Source organism: Pholcus phalangioides, unplaced genomic scaffold (genome assembly GCF_987345545.1).
Source record: "Pholcus phalangioides strain wild (caught in Gottingen) unplaced genomic scaffold, Ppha-v1.0 ptg000015l_1, whole genome shotgun sequence".
Taxonomy (NCBI): domain Eukaryota; kingdom Metazoa; phylum Arthropoda; class Arachnida; order Araneae; family Pholcidae; genus Pholcus; species Pholcus phalangioides.
The window spans coordinates 53189775-53215713 of NW_028301608.1; the positions used below are offsets into that span (position 1 = coordinate 53189775).

Sequence of the window (25939 nt, forward strand, 5' to 3'; positions counted from 1 at the left end):
ACCTCAGCGGTTATCGTCAGAATGGCTTTGCGCTCAGGAAGTAACGGTGCAATAACACATGCTGCACGCTCCAGACATTTTTCCGTGCGATGTTGCAAGTTTAAGGTTGTAGAAAAGGGGGGATAGCTGGATGAGATGGTAAAGAGCATGTAAGAACGTAAGAAATTCCATTGAGCCAAATAATAAGAGGATGGAGAGAGAGGGAGGGGGGGGGGCACTGTGTGAACGAGAGAAGAAAATTCTGGTGTATGTTGGGGTGAAGCCAAATCGCCAAAAATCTTACAATGGGTCCCGAGAGATAAGATGGATCAAGGACTTAATTTTCCACGCCGAAAAATCTTGTGCGACAAATTCCCACTGAATACGAGACAATGAAAGAATTACGTTGCTAATTCGGTAAGCTCTGAGAAATGAATTCCGCGAAAATTTCCGTGATGGAGACGTGAAGTGGTTGCCTCTTGAGTAGAGAATTTTAAAATTTAGTTCGTGTTGTATTCCCCACGAAAAGGCATACTTACCCATCAAATCCTTCTTACATGTACGTACTGATATTTTGCGAAAGCGCACCTGACATGCAGAACTCTGTGCTGTATAATACTCGCATTATTATTTTTTACTTTTTATTAACCTTTTTTGACCTGAATTTTTTTTTTCTGGACAAATGAAAAATAGTTTTCTATCAATATATTTCTTCTTCCGGTCAAAAAAAAACAGATATCAAGCATTTTCCCGAAAAATACATTTCAGAGTGGAAATTCTGAAATGATTCCAAATCAGGGAGGCAAATACTGTATTCATGATCAATCATTTTCAATCCACTGCTGGATGAAGGTCTCCTCTAAGTTTTTCCATTTTACTCTCTCTCTCTCTCTCTCTCTCTCTCTCTCTCTCTCTCTCTCTCTCAGATTCTTTTGCCATCCAGTTGACTCCAGCCACTTTTCTGATCTCGTCGATCCATCTTGCATGGGAACGCCTTCTCGGACGTTTAGCACCGGAAAGGTACCAATCCAAAATACTTGTGGTCCATCTGTTGTCCTTTCTTCTTGCAATATGTCCAGCCCATTTCCATTTTAGACGTTTAATTCTTTCCATGATATTATATACTTTTGTTTGGCTTCTTAGCCATGTGATTTGTTTTCTCTTGCGATGCCTACCATACCTATTTCCATGCTCCTTTGTGCAGTCTGTAGTCTTTGTATTGTTTTACTTGCGATTGTCCAAATTTTCTGCTCCATAAGTCAGTGCTGGTAGCAAGCACATACTGCTTGAATGCTTTTCTTTTCAGGCCTAATTGCACGTCACTCTTCAGAATCAGTTTTTTCTCCACTCGATCCTGATTCTACTGTTTATTTCATTAAGGATGCTGTAGTCCATGGTAATTTCTTGTCCCAGGTATATATAGCTTTCTACTTCTATCTCTGTGTTGGTGAGCAAGATCTTCTTTGAAGCGAAGGAGTTGAACATAGCTTTAGTCTTTTGCCGACTCGTTTTCAAACCCACCTGAATACTTACTTTTGCCAGATCTTGTATCATTTCTTCTAGTTCATCTGGATTATTGCTAGTAATAACAATGACGTCGGCAAAACGTAAATAGTTGAGAAATTCTCCATTCATTTTAACTCTTTTTGTCATCCCAATCCAGTTTTCTAAATACTGAACTTCTTCTAAAACAGCGGTAAATAGCTCCGTCGAAGTATTAAATAATAATTCCGGAGGAAGGTACGTTATAAAAGAAAAGCGTGCATATTGCAAAACGAATTATAACGAGATTAACAGGAAACAGCAATATCATTCAAATATATACGCCGGTTTATACAGACCAAGGGAGATTAAGTGGATTTCAAAATTTTAAACACGACTTGGGCACAAGTAATAAATTTATAATTAAAAGGCCATAGCTCTCATCATCATAAGCTCAAATACAGTAACCCCCCACTTTTTGCGGACACTGGCAGTACAAAAGAATTCATCCGTAAAAGAGAAACTAACCGTAAAAATGGGCAGCTTTTAAAATAAAATTTAATTATTATTTAGCAGTAAAAGAGGGATAAAGCGTTAAGAGGCGTTTCACTCTAGATCAGTAGATTGGATGTACTATATTTCATATTTTATGAATGCAGTCAAAAGTAATTTTCACACAATGCTGTGCCCATCCCACTCTCCATAGCAAATGGTATTAAAAAAACCAAATATTTCATTTCATAATGCTTTAAGTACTTATCCCTTTCGTTCCAGAGATCCATATATGTTGACCCTCAGATTTAACGGTTTTAAATCGTTTGTAATGGTTTCTTTTTTCAAGTTAAGACCTGAAGGGTACACATATGTGTACCAAACTCAAATGGTCCCAGTAAAGATATCGACCCTAATTAAATAAATAATGTTTAAAAATGAGTTTTTAAGGGCCCTTTGACATACAATGAAAACACTAATCAATCAAAAAAAATTTTAATAGCCAGTTTTGATCAGTGTGGTGAGAAGAGGTTAAGATTAATAACTGAAATAAATGACACAAATCCATATAAACTTTTTCGGTATTTGCTTTTTTTTACTTTTAGTGGAGGCGATACTAGACACATTTTGATTTGATTCGATTGAGAATCGATTTATTGAACATGTTTACATTGGAAGAACGCAGGTGTCGGGGGGATATGATCGAAGTGTTCAAAATTTTCAACGGGATGGATAAAATGAAAACCAGGAGTTATTTATACACCGTCAATCAACTGCTTCGACAAGGGAACACCGGTATCGTTCAGTAAGGGTCAATTTCAGGTTGCGCTGTCACAAGAAGTTTTTCTCTGATAGTGGTAGCGAATAATTGGAATAACTTACCTCTGGAAGCCGTGAAGTCTAACAAAATTGGCACGTTTAAAAAGAAGATAAACCTATCGGAATAAATCGAGAAGTTATCCATATTTAGATAAGACAACGGTAATCTTTTTATATGGGTGGTGTATTATTTAGTTTTAACGTGAGGTTTTTGTTTGTGTTTTTTCTTGATATACATATATGCTTTTATATTGAGTTGCTGTATTTTAGTTATATTTGACACCCATATTTTTTATGGGCATCTTTTCTCAGTCATTTTGTTCGGCAATTTGTCGGTTGCAGTGTTTGTGTTTGTATTTGTATTTCACGGAAAGAAATGACTGCTTCACAAGGGGATTTAGGCACGTGAAAAGTTCGTCAAATCTTGGCTTGAATCAAACTAGGACAGTGCCCTCTTAACACCTGGGCAATAACCACAATCTCATGAAAATGAAATCTGGTTCAAATTTTCGAGAGTAAGCATGGTAGCAGTCATTTAAACTCCACCATCAAACCAGACAGAATTCGTTGGCAAGTAAACTTTCACGACACATTTGTCTCCAACGAGATTCTCAACTGATTCGCATATAGTACTGTTTAACTTATTCAAGTCTGACATTTTTAAAAATATTTTTTCAATCTTAGATATTTAAAAAAATAACTTTTTAAGCAAAATTCTGTCCAAAATAACTTTTTAAGCTGTTCTCAACTGTCCATAAACAAAAAAAAATCGAATTCATTTGCAAGCTGAAGTGATTAGAGAAGAGATCATTTAATAACAAAAAGTCAAGAAGTTGGTACAGCAATGTTTCAGTAGAAATGGAAACTAAAATGATTAGTGCAGATAGTACAATAAAATAAAAAGATAGGAATTAGTGTTTCGCTGTGAATGGAATCGATATGAAACCATATGAAACATTTTTTTAAGATAATTTATTTATTATTGTTCAATAGAATAACTTCATTCAATCATTATATTCATTCATAACTAATATTCAATGCAATAGATATGACTGTTTTCTCGTAAATTAATTCATAAGAAAAATTATCAAATAATAATTAGCGTATTCAAACAAAAACGAAATCATTCAGTTTGCTTTCGGGAGTTATTGAAACTCGTTTATTTTCCCTTTCGCGTAACTTGTCGTAAGTATTAGCCTATTTCGAACACCCACTTGTTTCTTTCATGCACAGCAAAATAAAAATCAAGGTGAGTCATAACAAGATAACGATGAAAAAAAATGAAGCCAACTAATCTGGGTCACCATAATGTCATGAAAAAAAAAAAAGATTGCGGCAGGAAATTATGTCAGTACCCGCAGTGAAAAAAAAAAAATCTTTTTCCCCCTCCATCAATGTTAATTAAAGAGTTGTCACCGTTTTCTAGAGCCTTATTAACGGCTTGCCTAATTATACATCCTCACACTGAAATAAATGCGATTTTTTTTTTTTTACCTGTGTAGTGTTGTTAGAAATGTCTGGAATGGCAGCTCTGTGGTAGATCCAATTAATATATTAGATTTAATTAGGATACACAATTGAAGCCTACATATAACGCATTTAATTAAAAAAAAACCTCAACACGGAACTTTTGCTCTATAAGAACTTTAATTTTTCACGAAGTGGATTTTTTTTTTAATTTTGTCAGTAGGGCGCGCTGAACAAAAGCAAATCACTGGAAATATGCAAAGCAGCCCTATAAAATGCAGGATGTACGATCAACAGCTCATTTCTGAATTTTCCTGTTACTGGCGCTTCCTTATGTTTTCATTGTGATGTTGTCCACTGGTGGATAAACCACTATTGGTGGTCTGTTATTCGCAGATGATGTCACTGTTATTTTTACTGATCTTTCGACAGCTGGCTGATTCGAAGATGAATCCAGGGAAAAAATTCAGCTTCCCTTTCGGGGAATCGAACCCACGTCTTCTCACTTGCCGGGTGAGCGCCCCCTCAGACCACTAGACCACAAAAACAACGAATTCCTTTTCCTTAGAGCTCGCTGGCGCTGAACGGGACCGTACATGGACAGCCAGACCTAACTCAGGTAAAAGCTCACATTTCTGACACCGAAAAGGGATTCGCTGCCTTTGTAGTCTAGTGGTCTAGGGCGCTCCCCCGGCAAGTAAGAGAGGACGTGAATTCGGCAGTCGAATTTTCTTTCCTGGATTTATCTTCGCATCAGTCAGCTGTGAAAACCTTCGACGTTGTTTTATCTCAGCTACGACTCTCTGGCTCAAGCTTTACGAATGATTTGGACACAGAAGAGATTGAAGAAAGGTTCTGTGAAGGAATACTGAGATTCACTTCCGTGCAGAACCCTCTATCGACAATAATTTTAACCAAAAAAAATTCTTCACCGAAATAAAACCACTTCGCGAGAATAACTTTTTCGCAAACCGCATTGAAATACACCAATTCCTCAGATTTCTATGAATTTTCAAACTATTTGCAAATTTATGGAACACCCTGTGCATAAAAATATTTCCAGCACTTACAATATTACCCAGTAATGTAAAACAAAAACAACTCATTACATCAGTCATGTCTCTCATATAATGTCTTCACGTCAATTCACAAATCTACAAAGTAGACATAACTATAATGTCTTCCAACAACAATAAATCCAGAGACGCTTCTGTCAATGACAGGGTGAAAAAATTCCCCGCTCATTACAGTTTTCATGCCGTAATAAAGTTTCAAACATAATTATATTCTTGTGTGCTATTTGTCTAGTATCATTTATAAACTTCAACAACACCCCAGAAAGTTTTTCGCCAATCAAACGCGACTCGCCAAAACATCTGGCGAAAAACAAAAAACTGCGTGCTATACAGTATATCAAGAACTAAAAGGTGGAAAAAATAGAAAACTTTTTATCCTTTTTTTTTTCTCGGGGGGGAAACGCACACGTACGATTTTTATAGCTTTCGTGGGGAAAAGGAACCAAGCTCTCCTCCAAAAAAACACATTATTATCATTATACAAGCTATCCTAAATTATTAAAAAAAAAAACTTTTCCTGTGTTTTCTCGACTGTTTTTCCATTCTTCTGTTAGGGCAGAAATTTCCGTCGCTGTTATGGGAACGAGAGTGCCTATACGAACATTTTTATTTCTTTTGTGTTTTTGTTCGACTTTTTAGAATCGAAATCGTAAAAAAGAAAAGATTAAGTTTTGCTGTCATTAACACGAATTGCCGCCTAAATGCGAAAAACGACAGCCGCAACTATAAAGAAAACTGGTTCCTGTTCCTTTATTCCTAAAAAAAAGAGGTTGGTAATAAAATGAAATTATTGCGGTTTTTGATATACGCCTTGTAATAAAAAAAAATTATTGAATGGTCAGACATAAACCCATTTATTATGGATCTAATAAATTATTTCAACGACCTTTTTCTGGTTCAAAAATAAAAACTTGTGAATTTGATACGTGGTTTTTTTTGTTTGAAAATGATTGGTTGATTGAACGAATGGCTATAGAAACGTAGTCGAATTATTTATGAAATTGGAGTCATTATTAGATTTTATTTTTATTTTAAAAACTACTAGGTCATGAAGGAACCTTAGGCCTGGGTCTAAAACGGGGGGGGGGGTCAGCAATGCGTGGCCCTTGAAGCTTTTTGCCATGGCCAGCCGACGGATAAGCTGACATATAGTAACAGAATTTAGAGAAATGCTGGAAAACATCATTATGGAAGAGAGTGTTTTAAAGACGGTTGAAAGAAGTAGTTTCAAATTTAATTTCAAAAACATTTTAGAACTGTCAAATGATTTCAGAATACATGAGAGATAATTTCAGAATTATTGAAGGAAATTATTTTAGAATTGAGGAAAAATTATTTTGCAATTCCTAAAAATTCTTAATTAATGGAAAATATTTCCAAAATTAGTAAAAGAAATATTCCCAGCATTAATCACAAATAGTATCAGAATTATTAGAAGATATATTTTCTGAATTTTTTGAAAAGAATAATTTCAGAATTATTGGTAGAAATGTTTACAGAATTAATAAAGATTCATATTTGATGAGAAAATATTTTCAGAATTGATGAAAATTTTTATATTTAATAACAAAAAAATTCCAAATGGAATTTAATGGAAAAATAATTTTTAGAATCAATGGAAACTCATATTTGACGGAAAAACAATTTCTCAGAATTAATGAAAATTCATAATTAATCTGAAAACAAATTCTCCAATAATGTAGGAATTCTCCCCGTATTTCACATTTCACTTGGAGCACTGGGCTTCATTGGGCCCACCAAATAAGTACCTCTGTATGAATCTATATACCACAGTATGGCTCATTGGCCTTCGAGTTTCATAGAATTTTTTTTTTTTTTGGATCACAATGTCTGAAAGGTTGATGACCCCCCCCCCCCCACTTTAGGCCACAACAGGGCTTGATAAATAGAAAAAAAACTTAGGTGGTAGCAAAATTTGATAGGTGAAAAGCATTCCTCCCTTCCCCCCCCCCCCCGTCTAAAATAGTACATTCTGTGATTTGTCTGGGTCTTGGGGACCCTTCCCATGCCAGCAGACAACGATGACATAATCTCCGATAATTTTGTGCTGTTTTCAGATTTCAGTTATCATACATTAAAAAAAAATTAGGTGATAATATCAATTTTTAAGTCGCCGTGGTAATCTGGCACCTTGGATTTGTCAGGTCCTCGGCTATAATGTCAATAAACGGCTATCGATCCCCTGAAGATTCCCAATACAGTATAATGCAAATAAATGCGAACCGATCTCCCCGTTAAAAAGTCTCGCCACAGAGAGCAACAGTCCTACAAACAGTACAAATATTCAGTCACTACACATCACTCACTTCACTTCTGAGATATAGATGGCAGCACTGAAAAATCATACACAACACTAGATACGCACTCAGACTGTTAGGTACACGCACTTACACTTCCGGCGCAACTCACTATGTAGTAAATTGCCTATGGCAATAGACCTGAGTTGTGCTCGGTTTGAAAAAAAAAAAGTATAATGCAAATGAACCTCGTTTTGACGAGCGTTTAACGAAACACATTTTACGGCACATTTTTCAGCATTTGTGGTATTTTTCCAAGAACTATCAGAAATCGTGCTCAACATGTTGGTGAAGTTTGTCAGAGTATTTTCTCTTGATAAATTAAAATAAAAACGAAACACTTTGGGTGCTCACAGTATTTTCTAGCACGGAGCCAATCACCCCTAAATTTTATAAGCAGAAACAAAATCTCTTACATGGAGCTCAATTGAGCATCCCACCCAACTCGAAACACTTCCGACAACCCTGTTTTTCGCATTCAAAGGCGAATTCTCGTGAAAATAACCGATTTTTGAACGATCTAATCGATTTTAATTACTGTTCGAACTTCGCAACTCTAATTATGGACTATCTTGGGAGTGTATGAACATCGACCAATGTTACGTGTTCGAGTTGATCGTTAAACAAGTTACACTAAACACAAATGCCCCGAAAGTTTCATTATAAGAGAGAAAATTTCTCTCGAATTTCATGGGTGCAAAATGGCGATGTAAAATTTCATTTTAAAAAAAGTATGGAAGGAAAGCGACTCGAGTAAATAAATTTCTAATATATTTTTACTCTCTGCAGCGATTTGTGAAGTTTCTCGGAAATGAAACAACGCCCTTTTATTTTTCATTTAACATTAGACAGTATTAGTTTCAGAAGTTAAAATTTTAGCATAAAACTCTCCACTAGTAGAGAATATACCTCCATAGTAGAGAATATACCTCCATAGTAGAGAATATACCTCCATAGTAGAGAAATTTGAAGTACACATGTTTATATAAATATTTCAAAAAAACTAAAATATTATCGGTTATTATTATTTCTTTTTTCGTAACATATACGCATTACTGTACATTGTCTTCGAGGTAAGAAAATATGATGAATCGATGCAGCTTGGTGAAATTATATGCAGGGGTCGATCCAGGTGAAATTTGAGTCCGTTTGCCGAACACTGCACAAAATTCCGGTTTCGAAAAACGGTCATTTCGCAAAATACAAATTAAAGAAAACAAATTTGACATTTCATTTCTTTCGTAAAAAATTAACAAGATTGTTTTGCTTTTCACAAAGTTAATGACGATTTTCACAAAAATAAGGGATATTTTTTCACAAGAACAGGATCCAATAGAAAAATTCTTGACAGACCCTCACCCCGGTCTTATTTATCAAAGCACAATAGCAATAATCCTAGTAATAATTCTGCCGAGTATTCTTCTTCAACTTTTAATATAGCTATCCACTGCAATATAAGCGACCGTTTTTCCTACTTTTTTCGTTAATTTTTACATTAAAAAAATTTAAAATATCATATATAAAGAAAGTTATTTTAAAATCAATAGAGTGACCATATTTTTAAAAACTTGAATTTGAAAGACCGACGCTGCGTCACAGTAGAATCTCTTTGAAACGAAACAGAGAAAAATCATCAAAAGTATATTAACCGACAGAACAACGATTTATGTCCAGCATGAAAAATATTTATTTTGTATTAAAAATATTTTCGGAGGAATGTTTATGTCGTATCAAGAATATTTTCATAAAAAATATTTTTTCCCGTGTTGAGGACTGTTTCGTGAAAATATTTATTTCGTATTAAGAACAGTTTCATAAGAATATTAATTCGTATTAAACGAGTTTTTGTCTAAACAAGGTACGAGACTCTGTGAATTTTTTATTAGATAGGGGATACGTACGTACTGTAATGAAACCATTGCCACTTGTAGATTGGGCCCGATTGCCCAAAATATATAATTATGTTTCGAAGTACATGATATTGTTATAGGGATGATTGTTGAAACCACTTTTGTTTGTTTTTTTTGTCGGAAGTGATTCTATGCCACTTGTTGTTCAATAAAATTTCCGGACACATCCAATTCTTCGGGAACATTTCGATATCTCTCTGAGAGATATGAAGTGGGGTGTGTCCGGTCCTTCAGTGTTCAATGCCATTCATAGATAATAACTAACTATCATTCTAAGTTAATAAGTACAGATAATAACCTGATAACCATTCTCATAAGTTGATCGGAATTAAAATTGCCTAGTGGCACAGTATGCTCTTAAGACGGCTCTGGATTTGATACACACACTGTGTATTAGATTTTACGCGCAATTCTATGCGAACATACTATTTTAAATATCACTAATACATACTCTTTGCAAATTTTCAAAAGCATTAAGTAAAAAAAATTAATGTTCACACCTTGACGTGAACGATAACGGCATGCCATCAATGTGTCTGAATAAAAATTGATTAAAGATAAAGAAAACACGTTTTATTTCACATCGAATGAGGCAAAATATTTAACGTCTGTTTATAAACATTTGAATTATGAAAAAGAAGTTGCAGTTTTTTAATTTTTGAATTTTAAATTTAATTTGAAATGAAATTAAGTCAATGAAATCACAATCTTTTGCCTTTTTGTGATGATATAAAAAATTTCATTTATTTTAAATTAGTTTCCATTCAGAAAGGTGTTAACCCTCTATGGTCTTGTGTAATTTGAATACGGTCCTGTGTAAATTTGAATATACATAATAAATACGTGGTTAAAAAACCAATTGTACCACTTTCTTTTCTGCATTTTTTTGATATATTAGAAAGTACATCTTTTAGTGTCATTTCAATACAGAATACGCGGCTATGTGAGCGCAAAACATTTTTTTACTGGAAAGAGTTTACTCTCTGGCGGGGTGTCATTTTTTGAGAGCTGCTGAAACTTTACATGTTAAAGGATTCATAAAATCTCACCAAATCGAGGGAATCGGAAATAAAATTCAAAGGAAACAACTATTCAACTTTGCCCCGCAAGATTTTATCTGTTTTTAGATAACAGTAAAATAAAGGAAAACAATATGTTTCGCCCTTGAAACTATTATTACGCCCTCATTAATTATTTTAGCTGATTAAAAAATCCATTCTAATCAATTAAATTGCTATGGTGATGAATTGTTTCAATTAAAATTATGCTGATAGCACCAATCTCTATATCCGTTTTTTTTTTGCAACAAAAAAAATTAATACTTTTTATGGGGGTGAACCATAGAGGGTTAACACTAAGCTTTTTACTTAATGTTTGAAAATATACAAAAAATAAGTATTGGAGATTTTTAAAACAATGTATTAGCATCGCACAGCAAAAACAATCAAAAATGCGTGTAAGAAATTCTAAATAAATCAATGGTTGAATGATATATTTAATGATATTTCTACTAGAGTGGGCAAACGTTTTTTCAAGCAATGCCACAATCAAAATTATTTTCGATGCTCGTGCCACTCTACCAATTTCAACACGCCGGCGGTACGTTCCATTTTTACGGGACACAGGCACATGCTCTTTGTTCCTGCAAAACATTGTTCGGCTGTCTTCTTATTTTCTTTAAAATGTTCAGTATTCCACTCATGGGCGGAAATACGGGCCCCCCCCCCCAGCGTCAAAGGTGGATTCGACTGATCTAATGTGTATATATGTATATATGAATTGACATCATCATCATCGTGCCCCCCCCAGACTTCCAAGTCAATCTCCGCCTATGATGTCACTCTTTTTAGTTATAAATTGTTTTTATATATTTTTGAGACCTAAATTCTATTATCGCAATGTAGATTGCGTATGTAAGTATATCAGTAGAGAGTTTCATCTTACCTACACCATGTTGGACATAGACATCAGAACCTGAGGACTCAGTTTGCTTGCACCTCCCAATAAACTTTGTAAGAGGGCTTAGTTCCCCCCTCCCACCCACCAAGAATTCATGGATAATGTAATTGTATTATACAATGCATGTTCCCCATGCGGACGATTCTGAATCTTGTACCCATGGGACGTCCAACAAGTATGCCAAAAGATGTAAAACCGAACGCATTGAATAGAAAGTCATAACATAATTATTATTTTAAGTGCGCCTACCATACTAAATGTAGGTCTGACAGCGTTCAAGACCACCATCGTTCATATGAAAAGGTTTGTTAAAAAAATAGAATTTCTTTGATTGAAAAATGTAATAGCATTTCTTTAATTTTCTAGAAGCGTTCGCGTACCACTCCTGATACCGTGGCCATGGGTGGAAATACGGGGGGGGGGCGTAGGGGGCATTGCCCCCCCCCCAGCATCAAAGGTGAAGCCGACTGATCTAATGCATATATGTATAGATGAACTGGCATCATCATCATCATCATCGTGCCCTCCCAGATTTCTAAGTCTATCTCCGCCTATGACCGTGGCGTGCCACGGGTTAACCACCCCTGTACTAGAGCATAGATTATGAGGCACTTTGATCATGTAAAAAGGTATGAAACCCTTTCAAAGACACTTTTTTTAATTCCATTAAAAATCAAATCTGTTCAAAATAGAAATGACAAAAAAAAAACTTACATTCATTCTCGTTAAGTTCCATATTCGATTCTCCTCTTTCGTTGTCTGTATATCTTAATCAAAATATAACTCACAAAACACTAGATACAAGACTTGATCGATCACAGTTCGAAACAAACTTTTTCGTATAATCTCGTCAAAACAGCCATGATTTTCCTCTCTCTCTCCCCCGATTTCGATATGATTCTAATTGGGTTGATAACGGTAAGAGGCAACTCCAAAGATTGTCTTGATTTCTAGAGGACAAAACTAGATAGAAATCTCTATATAATTCCACAGTGTTTTCCAACTGGATCCACACACGGTAAGTGTATTTAAGGAAAAAAAACAAGTCACCGGAACAAAAGGTTATCTATCTTGATGACAGAACTCATCTAATGGAAATGATATGGTTTTTCCTTCTTCTTTTTTGTATAATCCACCTCGAAGAATAGCACACAGCTGTGATCAAAATATATACACTGTACAGCACAGTGATGACGAGCCTTGGCCCACGTGCGTCAACAAAAAAAAAAAAGCTCTCTTCAACTATTAAATCGTTGGCAAGAATTTTTGTTGAAATTACAAAAAATCAACTCTCTCCCTCTCTCTCTTTCTACGAGCAAAAAAACTAACCACAATCGGTTTTGGTTTCTAGATATCCATCATGTTCCCGGAGGATTAATTATCTCGGTCTTAATTAGTCGGAAATCGGAGGACGGGGAGGATAATGAAATAAGGCAGGTATTAATGAAACAGCACATACATAAAAGAGAAAAAATTAAGGTATAGGGCAGAACAAGAAGAGAGAGAGAGATGAAGAGAGAGAAAAAGACGCGAGAGTTTTTTCTCAAAACAACTCGCCCTTTCGACTGAACTCGCTACTACTGACGACGAACGGCCGGGCCAAATATCATCATCGGGATGCTGAGAGAGAGAGATGATGCTGCTGCGTGCGTGTGACGTGCATCATAAAAACCGCCAGGTGGCGCCACTTCCAAACAAAACAAGCTCGCTCGCACACAGTGGAAGGATAGAAAATAGATATGCAAATTAAACGCGGGATGAAGACATCATTGAAAAGAAGAAAGAATATGTTGTAGAAGAGCCAAAAAAAAAACCCCGGCAGAACAAAAGTTTTCCATTTCGTTTCTGTTCTCCCGACTGAGTATTATTTTTTGATGATTACTTTTATAAAAATGCATATTTTTAACGAGATTAGTTTTCTCGGTGGGTGTCGAGGAGAAGAGGGTTGTGAGGCTAAATTCAGAAAAGGGCAGAGTGGTAGTAATTGAGAAAAAGGACAAAGGGCAGTAGAAATTCCGGAAAGGGCATTTGTTGGAATGACTTCAATTTATTGTCACTTTTGTTTTATTAAACCCATGCGCGTGACTCGTGAAATCGGTAGCGTTCGAGCAAGGAGTGTAGTGGGTGCTCGAGCACCCACAATATTCTGTACACCAGTTTGAGCATCACCAAAATCCATTCAAAAATCAAAAACTGCCATATAAAGCTCTAGCCGAGCACTTCCCCCCCCCCCCCCATAGGTGCACAACACTTCCGTCTCTGCATAAAATATGTTTCAATACTGCAGGAACTTATTGGATAGGTCGGCTGTTTTTAATTTGGGGATGCTTGGACCCTCAGGCGGCCCACGGTCCAATTGTAAAATTATGAAAAATATCAAAATGTTAAGTTGAAAAAAATGAATGATATTCATTAAATTACTTGAAAAAAAAAAAGTTTTAAATAATTAACGTGCAAAAGCACCGCTACAACTTTGATGGACTGCAGCAGTGGCGGTAGCTCTCAATAGGGCGGTAAGCAACGTTGCTTTAGTTCTTTTGCAGTCCAGTAGATTTCATTGCTATCGCATAACATTCACTAGTGTTGAATTGAATGCCCTCCCTCGTCCTGAACATTCTCGCTGAAGGATAGTTGGAATTTTTGGCATCTGCTACTGATCGTTCTGTATTTTTAAATTTTAAAAATATACACAAATATTTTATAATTGGTTGATTCTTTCTGAATCCCCCGTAATAAATGTTGAACTTGATCTAATGATTATTGTATATGTAGAATTTGATTACATCATATGATACGTGTAAGTAGCTGTTCAGTTGAGATGAGGCCTGGGTGTCTCGCGGTATCTCCAGTTTCTTCAGTTGAGATGAGGCTTTTTTTTTGTTTTTTTTTTGTTTTTTTTTGTTTTTACATATTTTCCTTGCGTTGCGAAAAATAAAAATAAATTTCTCATTCGGACGTTTTCATTTTGGAGAATCTTTCGTGACACCCAGGGGGGCCACGACCCCCACTTTAGGGGGAAAATTCAATAATTGATATTTGTTTATTAGTGTGAGCCCGTGATTTACTCCGTTTATTAGTGAGACATGAACGATATTGATAAGTGTGTGAATATGTAATTAGCTCGCTTGGATGAGTGTGATTTGTACATATTTAGGCTACCTCATCTACATTCTCAAATCCAACTGGTTTTATAATTGTAATTATGTCATCTCTTTAATTTTCAAGCTCATTTTCAGATTTTAATTAGAACCAAACTTCGGACCGAATTTTACAGGCTTGCGATGCTTTATAGATATACCAACTTTCCAAAAATGTATTATACCTAAAAAATGTAACCCCCTTCGTTCCGGCCTCATTTTTAACGGTTTTCAATGGCTTTTGATTACTCTTTTTTCAAGTTAAGATCTAAATTAATACACATATATGTGTGCCTAATATCTAACTCTAATGATCCTAGTGAAGATATCAACCCAAATTAATTAATTAATTTTTTCTACTTTTTAAAGGACACTTTGACGCACAATGAACACAAATCAATCAAAAAAAAATTGTAATACCCTTTTTGGCTCAGGTTTGTTGAGGGTGAAATGAGATAGACTAAAATGTGGGAAACCTGTATTCGTTATTCATGTTAACTGTCAATTATTACTTGGAACCAAATCTAACTAAAAGATGGTTCCATCACAATTGGCAAAGTTTTTAATGTACGTAAAGTTTTTTGAAGTTTTTCAGCTTATTTGACTAAAAGTGGCATACAATTTAAACAGGGCCGTAACTAGGAACGGAAATTTACTCAGTCGCCCGGAGCCAAGTACCCATCTCAGCGCCCATCTTGGTCCAGCCTCCGGGGCAACAGACACCCCACCCTCCCTTAGTTGTGGCTCCTGAATCAACATTAAAGAGTTTTTAACACACACACACACACAGAGAATAGTCATCTACTAAAAAAACCTCTGATTTTCCCCAGTAGAAAATTATAAATTTTTAGTCGATTGATTAATTTCTCAAAAAAAAAAAAGACAGAGAAACAATAAATTTCAATTGATTTCCGAAAAACCGTCTTATTGAGAAATTGTTTCATCGCGAATTTTTTTTCTGTCATCTATCGGCAGATATTTGACTTCTCGGTTCCATAACATAATAAATATTAAGAGCGAAAACGGATTAATATGGAACTTGTGCTGCCATCTGTTACAAACCAAAACAACTATAAAAGTTATTTGAGTTATTTGTTGGTTCTATTGTTGGAAGATGTCAGCAGCAGTCCCGAATTCGAATGCAGTGAAAAACTATACGCCAAATTCAATATTTTTGTTTTCAATCAATAAAGAATTTTAATTGTTTAATATCACAGAATGCCACATTTTTTGGATATCAACGCATTTGTTTTATGTCGTTTTCCAAGGGTTAGCGAGTTCAGAAATTTGGAGCAGAATTTTTCTTATCCATTAAAAGCTTGGGAACTTTGATCAAGTTTTCCGAAGTTATCACAGTGATACCTCGGCTAACGAACACATCGAAATTTTCGGCAAATTTTTTTTTCGTGCTTTCTTTTCCTTCCTCTGCTAAACGATACGAATTCGGCTAACGAACATTTTAGTTGATGTAGATTAGACGCGCTAATATAAAACGCTAGCAGAATTATATAGCTCCAATCATGATCAGAATTACGTACTGTGTGACTCGAGCAGCGCCGCCTTAACGCATGGGCCCATCCGGGCACGGCCCAGGGGCCTCAAGGGAAGAGGGGCCTCACAAAAATGAGATTTGGTTGAAATTTTCTAGAATTTATCTGGTAGGGCCTCAGAAAAACCCCTTGGCCCGGGGCCCATGATGCTCTTAAGACGGGATTGGACTCGAGCCCGATTAACTCATCTCCACCTCCCGGAATCTTTTCCAGATGTACCCAAAGTTTTTGCCCCTTTTTAATGTAAAACGAAGGATTTATATACTGTAATAAAAAATGCTAAAAGATAAAAAAAAGCGCCTATGTTTCCACCAACAAACGGACACCAACAAACTCGACCGGGTTGTTCCACCAACACCCTTCCCCCTATCTATAAGAGGTTTTGATTCTATCCAGCTGCAACCACAGCTTTAGTAGACTAAAGATAGTGTTGGCTGTAGCCCACATGTTACTGCCAAAGCTCGAAGTGCAGCCAATTCACGACCGGGAAGGCCACTTCACGAATTGGCCGGAGATCCCCAGCCAAAGCTCGATCTGCTGATGTAAGACAGCCCGATAGGAGCCAAATCCATTTTTTTTTTAACGCCAACGTGTGATACATGTCCCTATATATATCAGCTATATTTGATTAGCTCCATATGACGAGAGAAAAAAATTGAATTTGAGAGGGAAAAACTATAAAAATAATTGAATAAACAGTTTTTTTCTGCGAAATTTTAGAGGAGGAAAAATTATTACCTCATCGAGACTACGGTTTGATAGGTTGCCTTGACTAACGGGACAAGATTATCCCGAAAAAAGACGCCAACTTGATGATTATCCCGAATCCTGTGTTTTGTTATCGGACTTTGGCCAGGGATCACTGACCACTTCGGCCGGGTCAGTATTTAAAGAAATTGGCCATTTCGCGTGTCCGTTATGAGAGGTTCTACTCTAATATGGGTACACGAACTTTTCGACTTCTGAAACATTTTTGGCCTAAAAGTATTATTGCGGGTCGTACACAAGGGGGCCAAATATGAATGAAAAAGACACACACAATGCACGTAAAAACATTTTTTTCATAGCTGTGTAAGTCTTTATAAATGTTAATCACAGTAGAAGCTCTGGATAACAGACACCCATGGACCAAAAATTTTGTCCGCAAACTGGGAGTGTCCGCTAATGGGGGAGGTACAACATAGAATGGAACCCCGTTTATACGACTTTCACATTCATACACCGTTTGGCTTCGGTCGCAATTGGTGATTATATATTTTTATGTTAAAATGCATATGTTACTGTGTAAAAGTGATACACCGGTGGTTATGCATAATCACCAATCGCCTCGATAAAGGAAGTTTGATTAAATTTTACATTATTTATCACTTTTCCTGATTTTGGGCATTATGCATCCTAAATAAAGTTGGAATGTTTCATAAATATGGAAATATTTATATAAGTAACCATTCTTATCTTCATTAAACCAATTAATTATTTTTTTTCACCCATGAATGATGAATTTCACGTACACGACACATATTTTTGTAGTTTTATCATCCTGGGGCCATAGTTACGTTCAGTTAATTAAGTAATTAATAACGATTAATCATATTTACCAACACGAGCTTGGACATAATCTTAGTTGAATATAAATTCTCGGTTTACGACTAAAAATTAATAAATTAGAGTTTGCCTGATTTTACTGTCCGCTATCCAAAGTGTCCACTAACGGGGAGTGAAATACATTAAAGCCCTATTCCACGGGACTGGCGGTCAGAAAAGTGTCCGTTAACGAAAGGTGTCCGCTAAAGTGTCCTTTAAGGAAGGTTCCACTGTAATATATATCAGCAGTGCTAATTATTCTATTTCTCATACGTATTGAACTTAAATCACTTTTTTACATCGTATTCCAATTAACGACATGACATGACATGACCAGCTTTTCGCCCCGCTTCACATCTTTTGCAAGATATCGAAGCGTTTCCCCTAAGGATGGGCGAATCTGGGTTCCTTTATTTAAAACTTGAATTTTTTCAAAAAATCCCTAAAAAATGGGCGACATCAGTAAAAAAAGCTATATCATCAAAAGATAAAAACATAAAATAAATCAAAATCGCGATACAATCATAATTATAAATTGATAAATCGAGTCACATAAAAGGAGGTGTCCATTCGGGCCACCGAATCAAAATCGTCCAATCAGAAGTATCGGATAGCAATGTGAAATTTGTCGTTGTATTGGTATTAAAGTTCAGTCCAGTTGTTTCACTTCTCAGTAGCGTCATTGATGTTCCTCCTAATCTGGTCCATTTCGCAATACACGTTGCCGACGTCCTCCTGCCCTGGGACGCTTCACTGGTGGAGAGGTTCCATCTTCAGTGACTATAGATAACAGCATTGGCTTAAATACGGGGGGGGGGGGGGCTGCTTAGGAGGCAAGTTCGGAGGGATAACAAATTTGATGAATGAGCGGCCAAGAAAATTAGTATAATTGGAGAAGGGCGGCAAAATTTGTATTGTTTACCGTGAATCCTCCTATGCCGAGAGAACGGCGGACTAGGTCATTGAGTGACCAAACAAGTGACCTAGACGTTTACAAACACGTGAATGACCAAAAGAGTGGCTTATAGAGGATGTGGGAATGGGACCGACCAAAAGAGTGACCTATAGAGCAATAGAACCGGTCAGTGAGCGACCAAAAGTGTTACCTAGAGCGTGTGCAAGCATATGCGTGACCTAGAGGAGGAGTCTTCAACCTTTCTCGAGTCGAGAACACTACCTATACCCATCATCATCAAACGAAGAGCATCCGTCGCGGCACCTTTGACACATGCTTTGCGTCAAATCTACATAATTGTAATACTCGAAAGCAATTTTTACAGATTTTTAAATTGAAACTCTGTTCAAATGCTCGGGAGTGCAAAATCGGACACGAGCATTGAGCACTTTTGGTGCTTCTAGAAGCATCGCGATGCTCACGAGCAACAGGCTGATGATAACTAGGTCCCACTGACTTAGAGTGTGTGTGCAAGCATGCGAGCGACCAAAACAGTATGCAAGCACGTGAATGACCACAAGAGTGACCTATAGTATGCGAGCCAAAACGCTTGAATCTCTGCAAGCGCTTTGATGCGAGCATGAGGAATGGCCAAAAGGGTGACCTAGAGAGCAAGGAAAGCACTAAGACAACGTACAAGCATGTGAGTGACCAAAACAGTGACTTGGAGAATGTGTGATCATGGGAGTGACTTAAAGAGTATATAATTATATGAGTGAGACCAAAAGAGAGTTTTAGAGTTGCAGGTGTATTTATGGGGGGGGGGGGGGGGTCAAGTGAGTTATAGCACTGGGCGGCGAAATTGAGGAATGAGTGATCAAGAAAATTAGACTAAAATGGGAGATGCTGAAAGTCCTAGCGTCTCGACCCTCGGGGCATACGCTGGAACTAGAATGGGAGAAGGGCGGCGAATTTTGCGAAGCCCATAGGCGGTAAAACCATAAATACGCCTCTGGACAACAATCTAGATTTGGATCTGGTTCTTGGAGGTGAATATTCAGAGTTTACTCTGCCGGTACTTTTTCTCGGGTGTGGTGGCGAGTAGTCAGGATCCGATTTATCTACGTCCTTAACATTCGTATTTCAATATAACAAAATATTTTTAAAAATTATCTGTGGGCTGGATAAATTTTTTAATGGGTCAATTCGGCCAGCGGACCGAAATTTTTGCGCCTATGCTAGGTCAAAGCCATGCAAAGATCTCTCAACCTATTATACTTGGACCAGAAGGGGTCCACACGCAGACCTGAAAATTTCATTGCAGGAGACCGTTGAGCAACTTGATTTCTCAGCATAGGCGAATACAGAGAGGGATTGGGAGAGGGCGATCGTCCCCACGTTCAGTAAAAAATCGTTTTATTGGCATTGGCGGAACAGTGGAAGTGGACATTCCCCCCGCCATCAGTTCTAGGAGCCAGTGTTTGCTTATCCTCTTGGCTCCAGGGGTACACATTTGTGTACCTCATTTTTGATGGTTTTAAATGGATCTTTTTTTCAAGTCAAGATCTGAACTTCAGATCTAGGACCTCAAATAGTCCCAGTAAAGATATCGACCCTAATTAAGAAAGAAAAATTCCTTTTAAAGGACATTTTGACGTACAATAAACACAAGTCAATCAAATAAAAAGTTGCTTTCTAAGTAATCACTTTTGCCTCAGGTGTGAAGAGGTTGTGCTTCTCAAGCACACAAAACTCCATCTGCAACCAAAATATGGAATCATAATTGGTTTTCCAATCAATATTGGCGTCAAAAGCCATCAGCATTTTTTTCAATCGGAGATGGGTCAACAAACTTCTCTTCATTTCATTATGAAGCGGCAAATATGAAGCAATATCACCTTTCAAAATCAGTTCAAAGCTCATTGTGCTTAATTAAAAAGATCGGTTATAATTATATTGGTGGGATAACTTCAAAAAGTACTCTTCAATTCATATCAATTCATATTTCTCTTTATTCATAATTCTTTTTCACGGAAAAAAAAACTTATCACCAAAAGAACTTGCCAATCATAAATACAATTCCCGTTAATAATTATATATTTGGCTCACATCCCTTATAAATAACCGAGTATCAGGAAGAATAAACCTATTGAAATGATGAATAATTCATCATAATGACGTTTCTACATCTAGAACAATATATTACAAACAATATCAATTGTTTATCAACAAAGGATATCTCCGGCGAAACCTTGATGAGGTTCAGCTCCTGATCAATACGAAACGGTGGAAATTTCCTGACAGTTACGAAAGCAGATCGTCATTCAAAATTATTGATACAGATTATCTTCCACGTAAGTTTTATTCTGTGTCGATTCTCGATACGTGATTAGAGAAATACTGCGATGCTTTTCGCTACCTTTAAGAAACGGGGCATTTGTTGGAAATGAGTATTATCAAAAGAGGCCGTGAAATAAATCGAAAACACATTCTGAATTATTTCAAAACGCAATTTCTGGGTCTTGAAGATGTCGTAGAAAGAATTCGATAATCCAACGAGCGATGCTTTATTAAGTGGTAATTTAAATCGCAATAAGACAAAGGTGGGCGAACGGAAGAGACATTAAGGATTATAAAAGACAAGCTTCGCAGGTAGTGATTATGAATCAGTTGTACGATAGGCTTATAAGTTACACTAAGTACATGCGCGTCTAAAAGATTCGCTCCCAAAGGGCCTGGACCTGGAGCCATATGTCATTGAAGACTTTCGTTCATTCGGAAATTAATTATTCTTTAATTCTTCTTCGAAATTAATTTTTTTTAATTCTTTTTTTCCTTCAATTCGGAATTTTCATTGATTATTAAATTATTTTCCTCTAGTTCCGAAATTATTTTGCATTTGTTTTGAAATCATTTTTCTATTTATATTCTGAAATTATTTTCCATTAATTTTCATTAGTTTAAGTTTTCATTAATTTTTGACCAGTGTACTGTATCAAAGCACCGTTTGTCCCGATTAGCGGTAATTGCTTTATGCTAATGCTAATACATATACAGCCACAGAAGGTGAATTGGAGGGAAAAAAGTTTTTAAAAAAAGGCAGGATAAAAAACATAAATATAAATATAATATACAGAGAATCAGCATTAAAAAGGTGCCTATAAAAAATATGGATGTCATAGAGCAATGCTTTTCAAACTTTTGTGACCACAGCTCCTTTGCCCGAGTCATAGTTGGTCTGCGGCTCCCCAGAATATTCCAGTAGATATGTACATCCATGAAAGTAAAGTAGAACCTGTCAAATACAGACACTCATTGGATCAAAAATTTTGTCCGTTAATGGGGAGGTACAATATACAGTGGAGCCTCATTTCTACGATTTCCTTATTTATACAACGTTTGGCTTCGGTCGCAATTGGTTCCTGTATAATATTCAAATGTATGTTACTGTGTAGAAATTATACACCGGTGGTCACCACTAGTCTGTATAATGGAAGAGTTCGATTAAATATCACTTCATTAGAGTTTACAAAAAAATAGAGTTTACCTGATTTTACTAACGGAGAGTGAAATACATTAAAGCCCTATTCTACGGGACCGGAAATCAGAAAAGTGTCCTTAAACGGGAGGTGACTGTTATCGGGGAGTGTCCGTTAGGGGAGGGGTTCCACTGTACCTTCTCCAAGCACCGAGAACAAGAACATATCAATATCTTACCACGACACCGCTGACAAATATGAAGACGCCTCTATGAGCCGCGACGCCCACTTTGAGAACCACTGTCATAGAACCTAAATACAGCTACCCAAAGTTAAGAATAACTGAAAGAAATGAACTAAAAAAAAAATCTTGAAACGAATAACATACTGCCCATACAAATATGGTTGTAATCATCTTAGTTATTAACTGTATTCTTAATTCAATTAAACATTAGGTACATATTCTCTTTTCTTCACTACACGAAATTCTATTGCTTCATGGATATTCAAACAAAATTTCATAATATTTTCATTAACCTTTTCAGACCTAAGCATTCATTTTTGTAATTTTCAAGATGTTTTTACATTTCTGATACTCAAAAAATACATTATCAATATAAATGTCTGCAAATTTTTATTTTTTCTATTTTTTTTCGAATTATCTATTTTTTTTCGAATTATCAATTTTTTGTGAATGAGTTCTAAATTTTCGTTCAAATTTTTTCAGCCATGGTTATTCAGGCTATATTCATCTTCACATGCAATTTTTCCAGAATTTTAGTGCTACATGTTATGTAATAAATCACAATTTTTTCGGAGGCACTTTCTTCTGAAAGCCATCTTAAAAACTCCATGGGAGTTCAGCTTCAAGTGCTACCCTCTGATGAAAGCCCCAAAGTTCATATTCACCACATTTCTAACTCAAAACTTACATAATCCTTTAACTCAGGGCATAACTCCCTGAAGTCAAAAGAAAAATATTCTACAGTGAGAAATAGCAACTCCCCTCCCCAAATTTCTGAATGCGGAGTCTCAAAGGGTTAAAGACTATATTTTTAAAATAAAGTTTTTTTTATAATCACGCTGAACAATCTCGAAAACCGTGTGTACTAGAAAACAAAACGAACAGGAGTCCCACATGCACGATTAATTTGCCAGTTTGTAAGTAACAATATTTTGAAAATGTGATAATGTCATTCTCCCAAATAATGTACTTACATTGAATGTCTTTAATCCTTTGCGAGAAATGATCTTCTCTCGGCTTATCCTCGTTCATCGGTTTATCGTTGTTCGGAGCGTTAATCCAAGCGTTATTCGCCATCAGCAACACTGACATCTTTGATCACATTAAGATAAAGACCCGACCTCTTCGAGAAATTATAGTCACATCTTAGAGGTCAATGGTAGTAACTTCCACTTTAAAATCCACTGCAGAGAAATAAACACACATCAAGACAGGAGATTTTTCTACATTGGTATACGTATAATCACGGTCATGATAAAATTCACACGATTCCAAAGTAATAGAAGATCCTATAAGACTGTTAGCCTTTTAAATTTCTCGGCTGCTCGAAGAAACAACAGATGGCACAGCTGCTGCCTATGTAATTATGGATGGATGGATAATTTACTTGAGAAAGAAAGGCCTCTCCTTTCTCTGCGGCTACGAACTTCCCATAGCGTTTCAAGACGAACGCATAATAACCGGCAGGAACGAAATCACGATGTAAAAAAAAAAATGAAGAAGAGACAATGTGTAAAAAAAAAAGATAATCTTTAAAGATGTGGTGTGTGCTAGTCAAACCGGTTACTGTTATAAGGATGAGATCCACCAAAAAAAAAGTATTAAAAAAAATATATACAGTATTTTCTTATTCTTAAATCCCGTCTAGACTTGACCACGTTATCCCCACCCCCCCATTCGTCTTTTTTCCTCTTTCTTTCTTGAGTAGAATAATAAGGTGTGGGATGACAATGTTATGTAAGAAAATGAAGAAAAAAAAAATGAAACAAAAATGCACATATTTATTCATGAGCGGTCATTCGAGAAATCGGATATTTTTCATAATATATTCTGTGACCCTGTGCTCTTCCTTCTTCCACGGGCTTGATTCCATTTTCTTCACTCGTGTTACGGATAACGCCCTCGGATTTGGTTATTTATTTTCGTTAAAAAACTACGAAAAATACAAAATATTATGGCAGTGTACTTTCACGGAGGAATTTTTTTTCTTTTTTCGCAAACTTATTTTTTTTAAATTATAAAAACGGTTTAATGCTATATTTCTCTGAATAACTGCCTCATGGGCGTATGCACCGCAGTATGAAAAAAAAAAACTATTAAAATATATTTATGAGCTTAACCTGAGGTAAATATACCGTACCTAGCCAGAATAAAAATTAACTTTTTCACATAATCACCGTCTTCCTACATCTTACAAATACAATGCTTGCTGTAAATGGGATGGGCGGTATCGTTTACGAAGAGTTGAACTACAATCTAAATCGCTATTATTTGAAAATAATTCAATAATGTTCTCATTGATTGGTTGTATTTACTTTAACCCTTTGACTACTAAACGGGACATCTGTGTCCCACGAGCATCCCGCTATCGACTGTGAATGGGAAATGTATGTCCTAGCCATGGCCCCCACAAAGGGGGGGGCTGACAGGGCTCTAGCCCTGGGGCCCGGCAGTTCTCATCATTTTTTGCTTTTTCACGCTATAAATTAACTACAGAAGGGGCCCGTGAAAAGTATGACGGGGGGCCCTCAAAAGATTCCAGCCTGCGGGCCCCTCTCCAGGATGTGGGGGCCATGGTCCTAGCCCGTGATTTGAAAACAGCTCGATAAAAAAATTTCAAATGCTGAATTAGTATTATTTGTGACCTATTTTGTTCATTTTCATAATAAATGAGAGTAAAAATTCGTAAAATTAAGATGTTTTTCAAACTTCAAAATAGAAACCAGAGTGTACACCGCGAGCATCAAAAATCATGATTTTAAAATGTACGTGCCGCGGTGCTCTTTGATCATTTGATCATTTTTGTCGCACCACGGTCATTTTCTGCACACGAGGGCTAATTAGACCGGGACCTACAATTTATTGCCGATTCCGAACGGCAGGCTTGTTTTTTTTATACTCGTCGAGAGGTTGGTGCACTAACCCCTCGATGGGGTCGTGCCGCGGTGCTTCTCGTTTCTTCCAAGGAATAGGTATATATAAATATCACAATTTTTTTTTTTGAACGTTCGGTGGCACTCTTCATAAAGTTTAAATACATATCCCGTGTGGCTCCTCTGAATAGTTCAAGACATTTAAAACATTACCTGAATATGCCGCAGCCCACCGGCTGGGGAATAGTTTTCTTAATTATTATATTTGACAACATAATTTCATCCTCAAAATGCATCATAGCTCTAATCAATATTCCCCTTAAATATTAAATAGGATAAAATGAGCTCCTTCAAATCGAAGCAAGTATCGTGATTTTTTTGATTTTTTCAATCCTTTCCCCAGCATAGAAAAAATCAATAAACCCCCCTGTAAAAATGCCAAATATTTTCTTATGAAATAAGCTTTCTTCGGATTTCCAGCAGCTGCAGGATAAAAGGATAGGGAAATGTATTCCATATTGAGAAATCAGCTTTACAAAAAAATCTGGGATCGTCATTGATAAAATAAATAACTCTTAAGAAGGTGAATAATGTGAAAGTAATAATGTTATAGTAATTAACCGGTTAAAATGTGATAATTATTTTGAGGGACAGAAAATAACTAAGAGGTTATTT

General features: G+C 36.3%; 1 protein-coding gene across 6 annotated transcripts in view; it reads right to left on the bottom strand.

The window, feature by feature from the left end:
* Positions 1-23818, bottom strand: part of Dys (Dystrophin) — a 257301-nt gene extending 233483 nt beyond the window's left edge. For 3 of the 6 annotated variants that reach the window (XR_016194043.1, XM_089243761.1, XM_089243760.1), the window contains exon 1: positions 23366-23818. Coding sequence is in view for 5 of the 6 variants with exons in the window: in XM_089243761.1 (XP_089099887.1) it covers positions 23366-23483 (118 nt within the window). In the remaining variant the exon portion in view is untranslated. Of the gene's footprint in view, positions 1-12216; positions 13106-23365 lie in introns of those variants that run through there. The other 3 variants (XM_089243766.1, XM_089243765.1, XM_089243763.1) reach the window with 2 other exon arrangements.
* Between the last annotated feature and the right edge of the window lie 2121 nt (positions 23819-25939).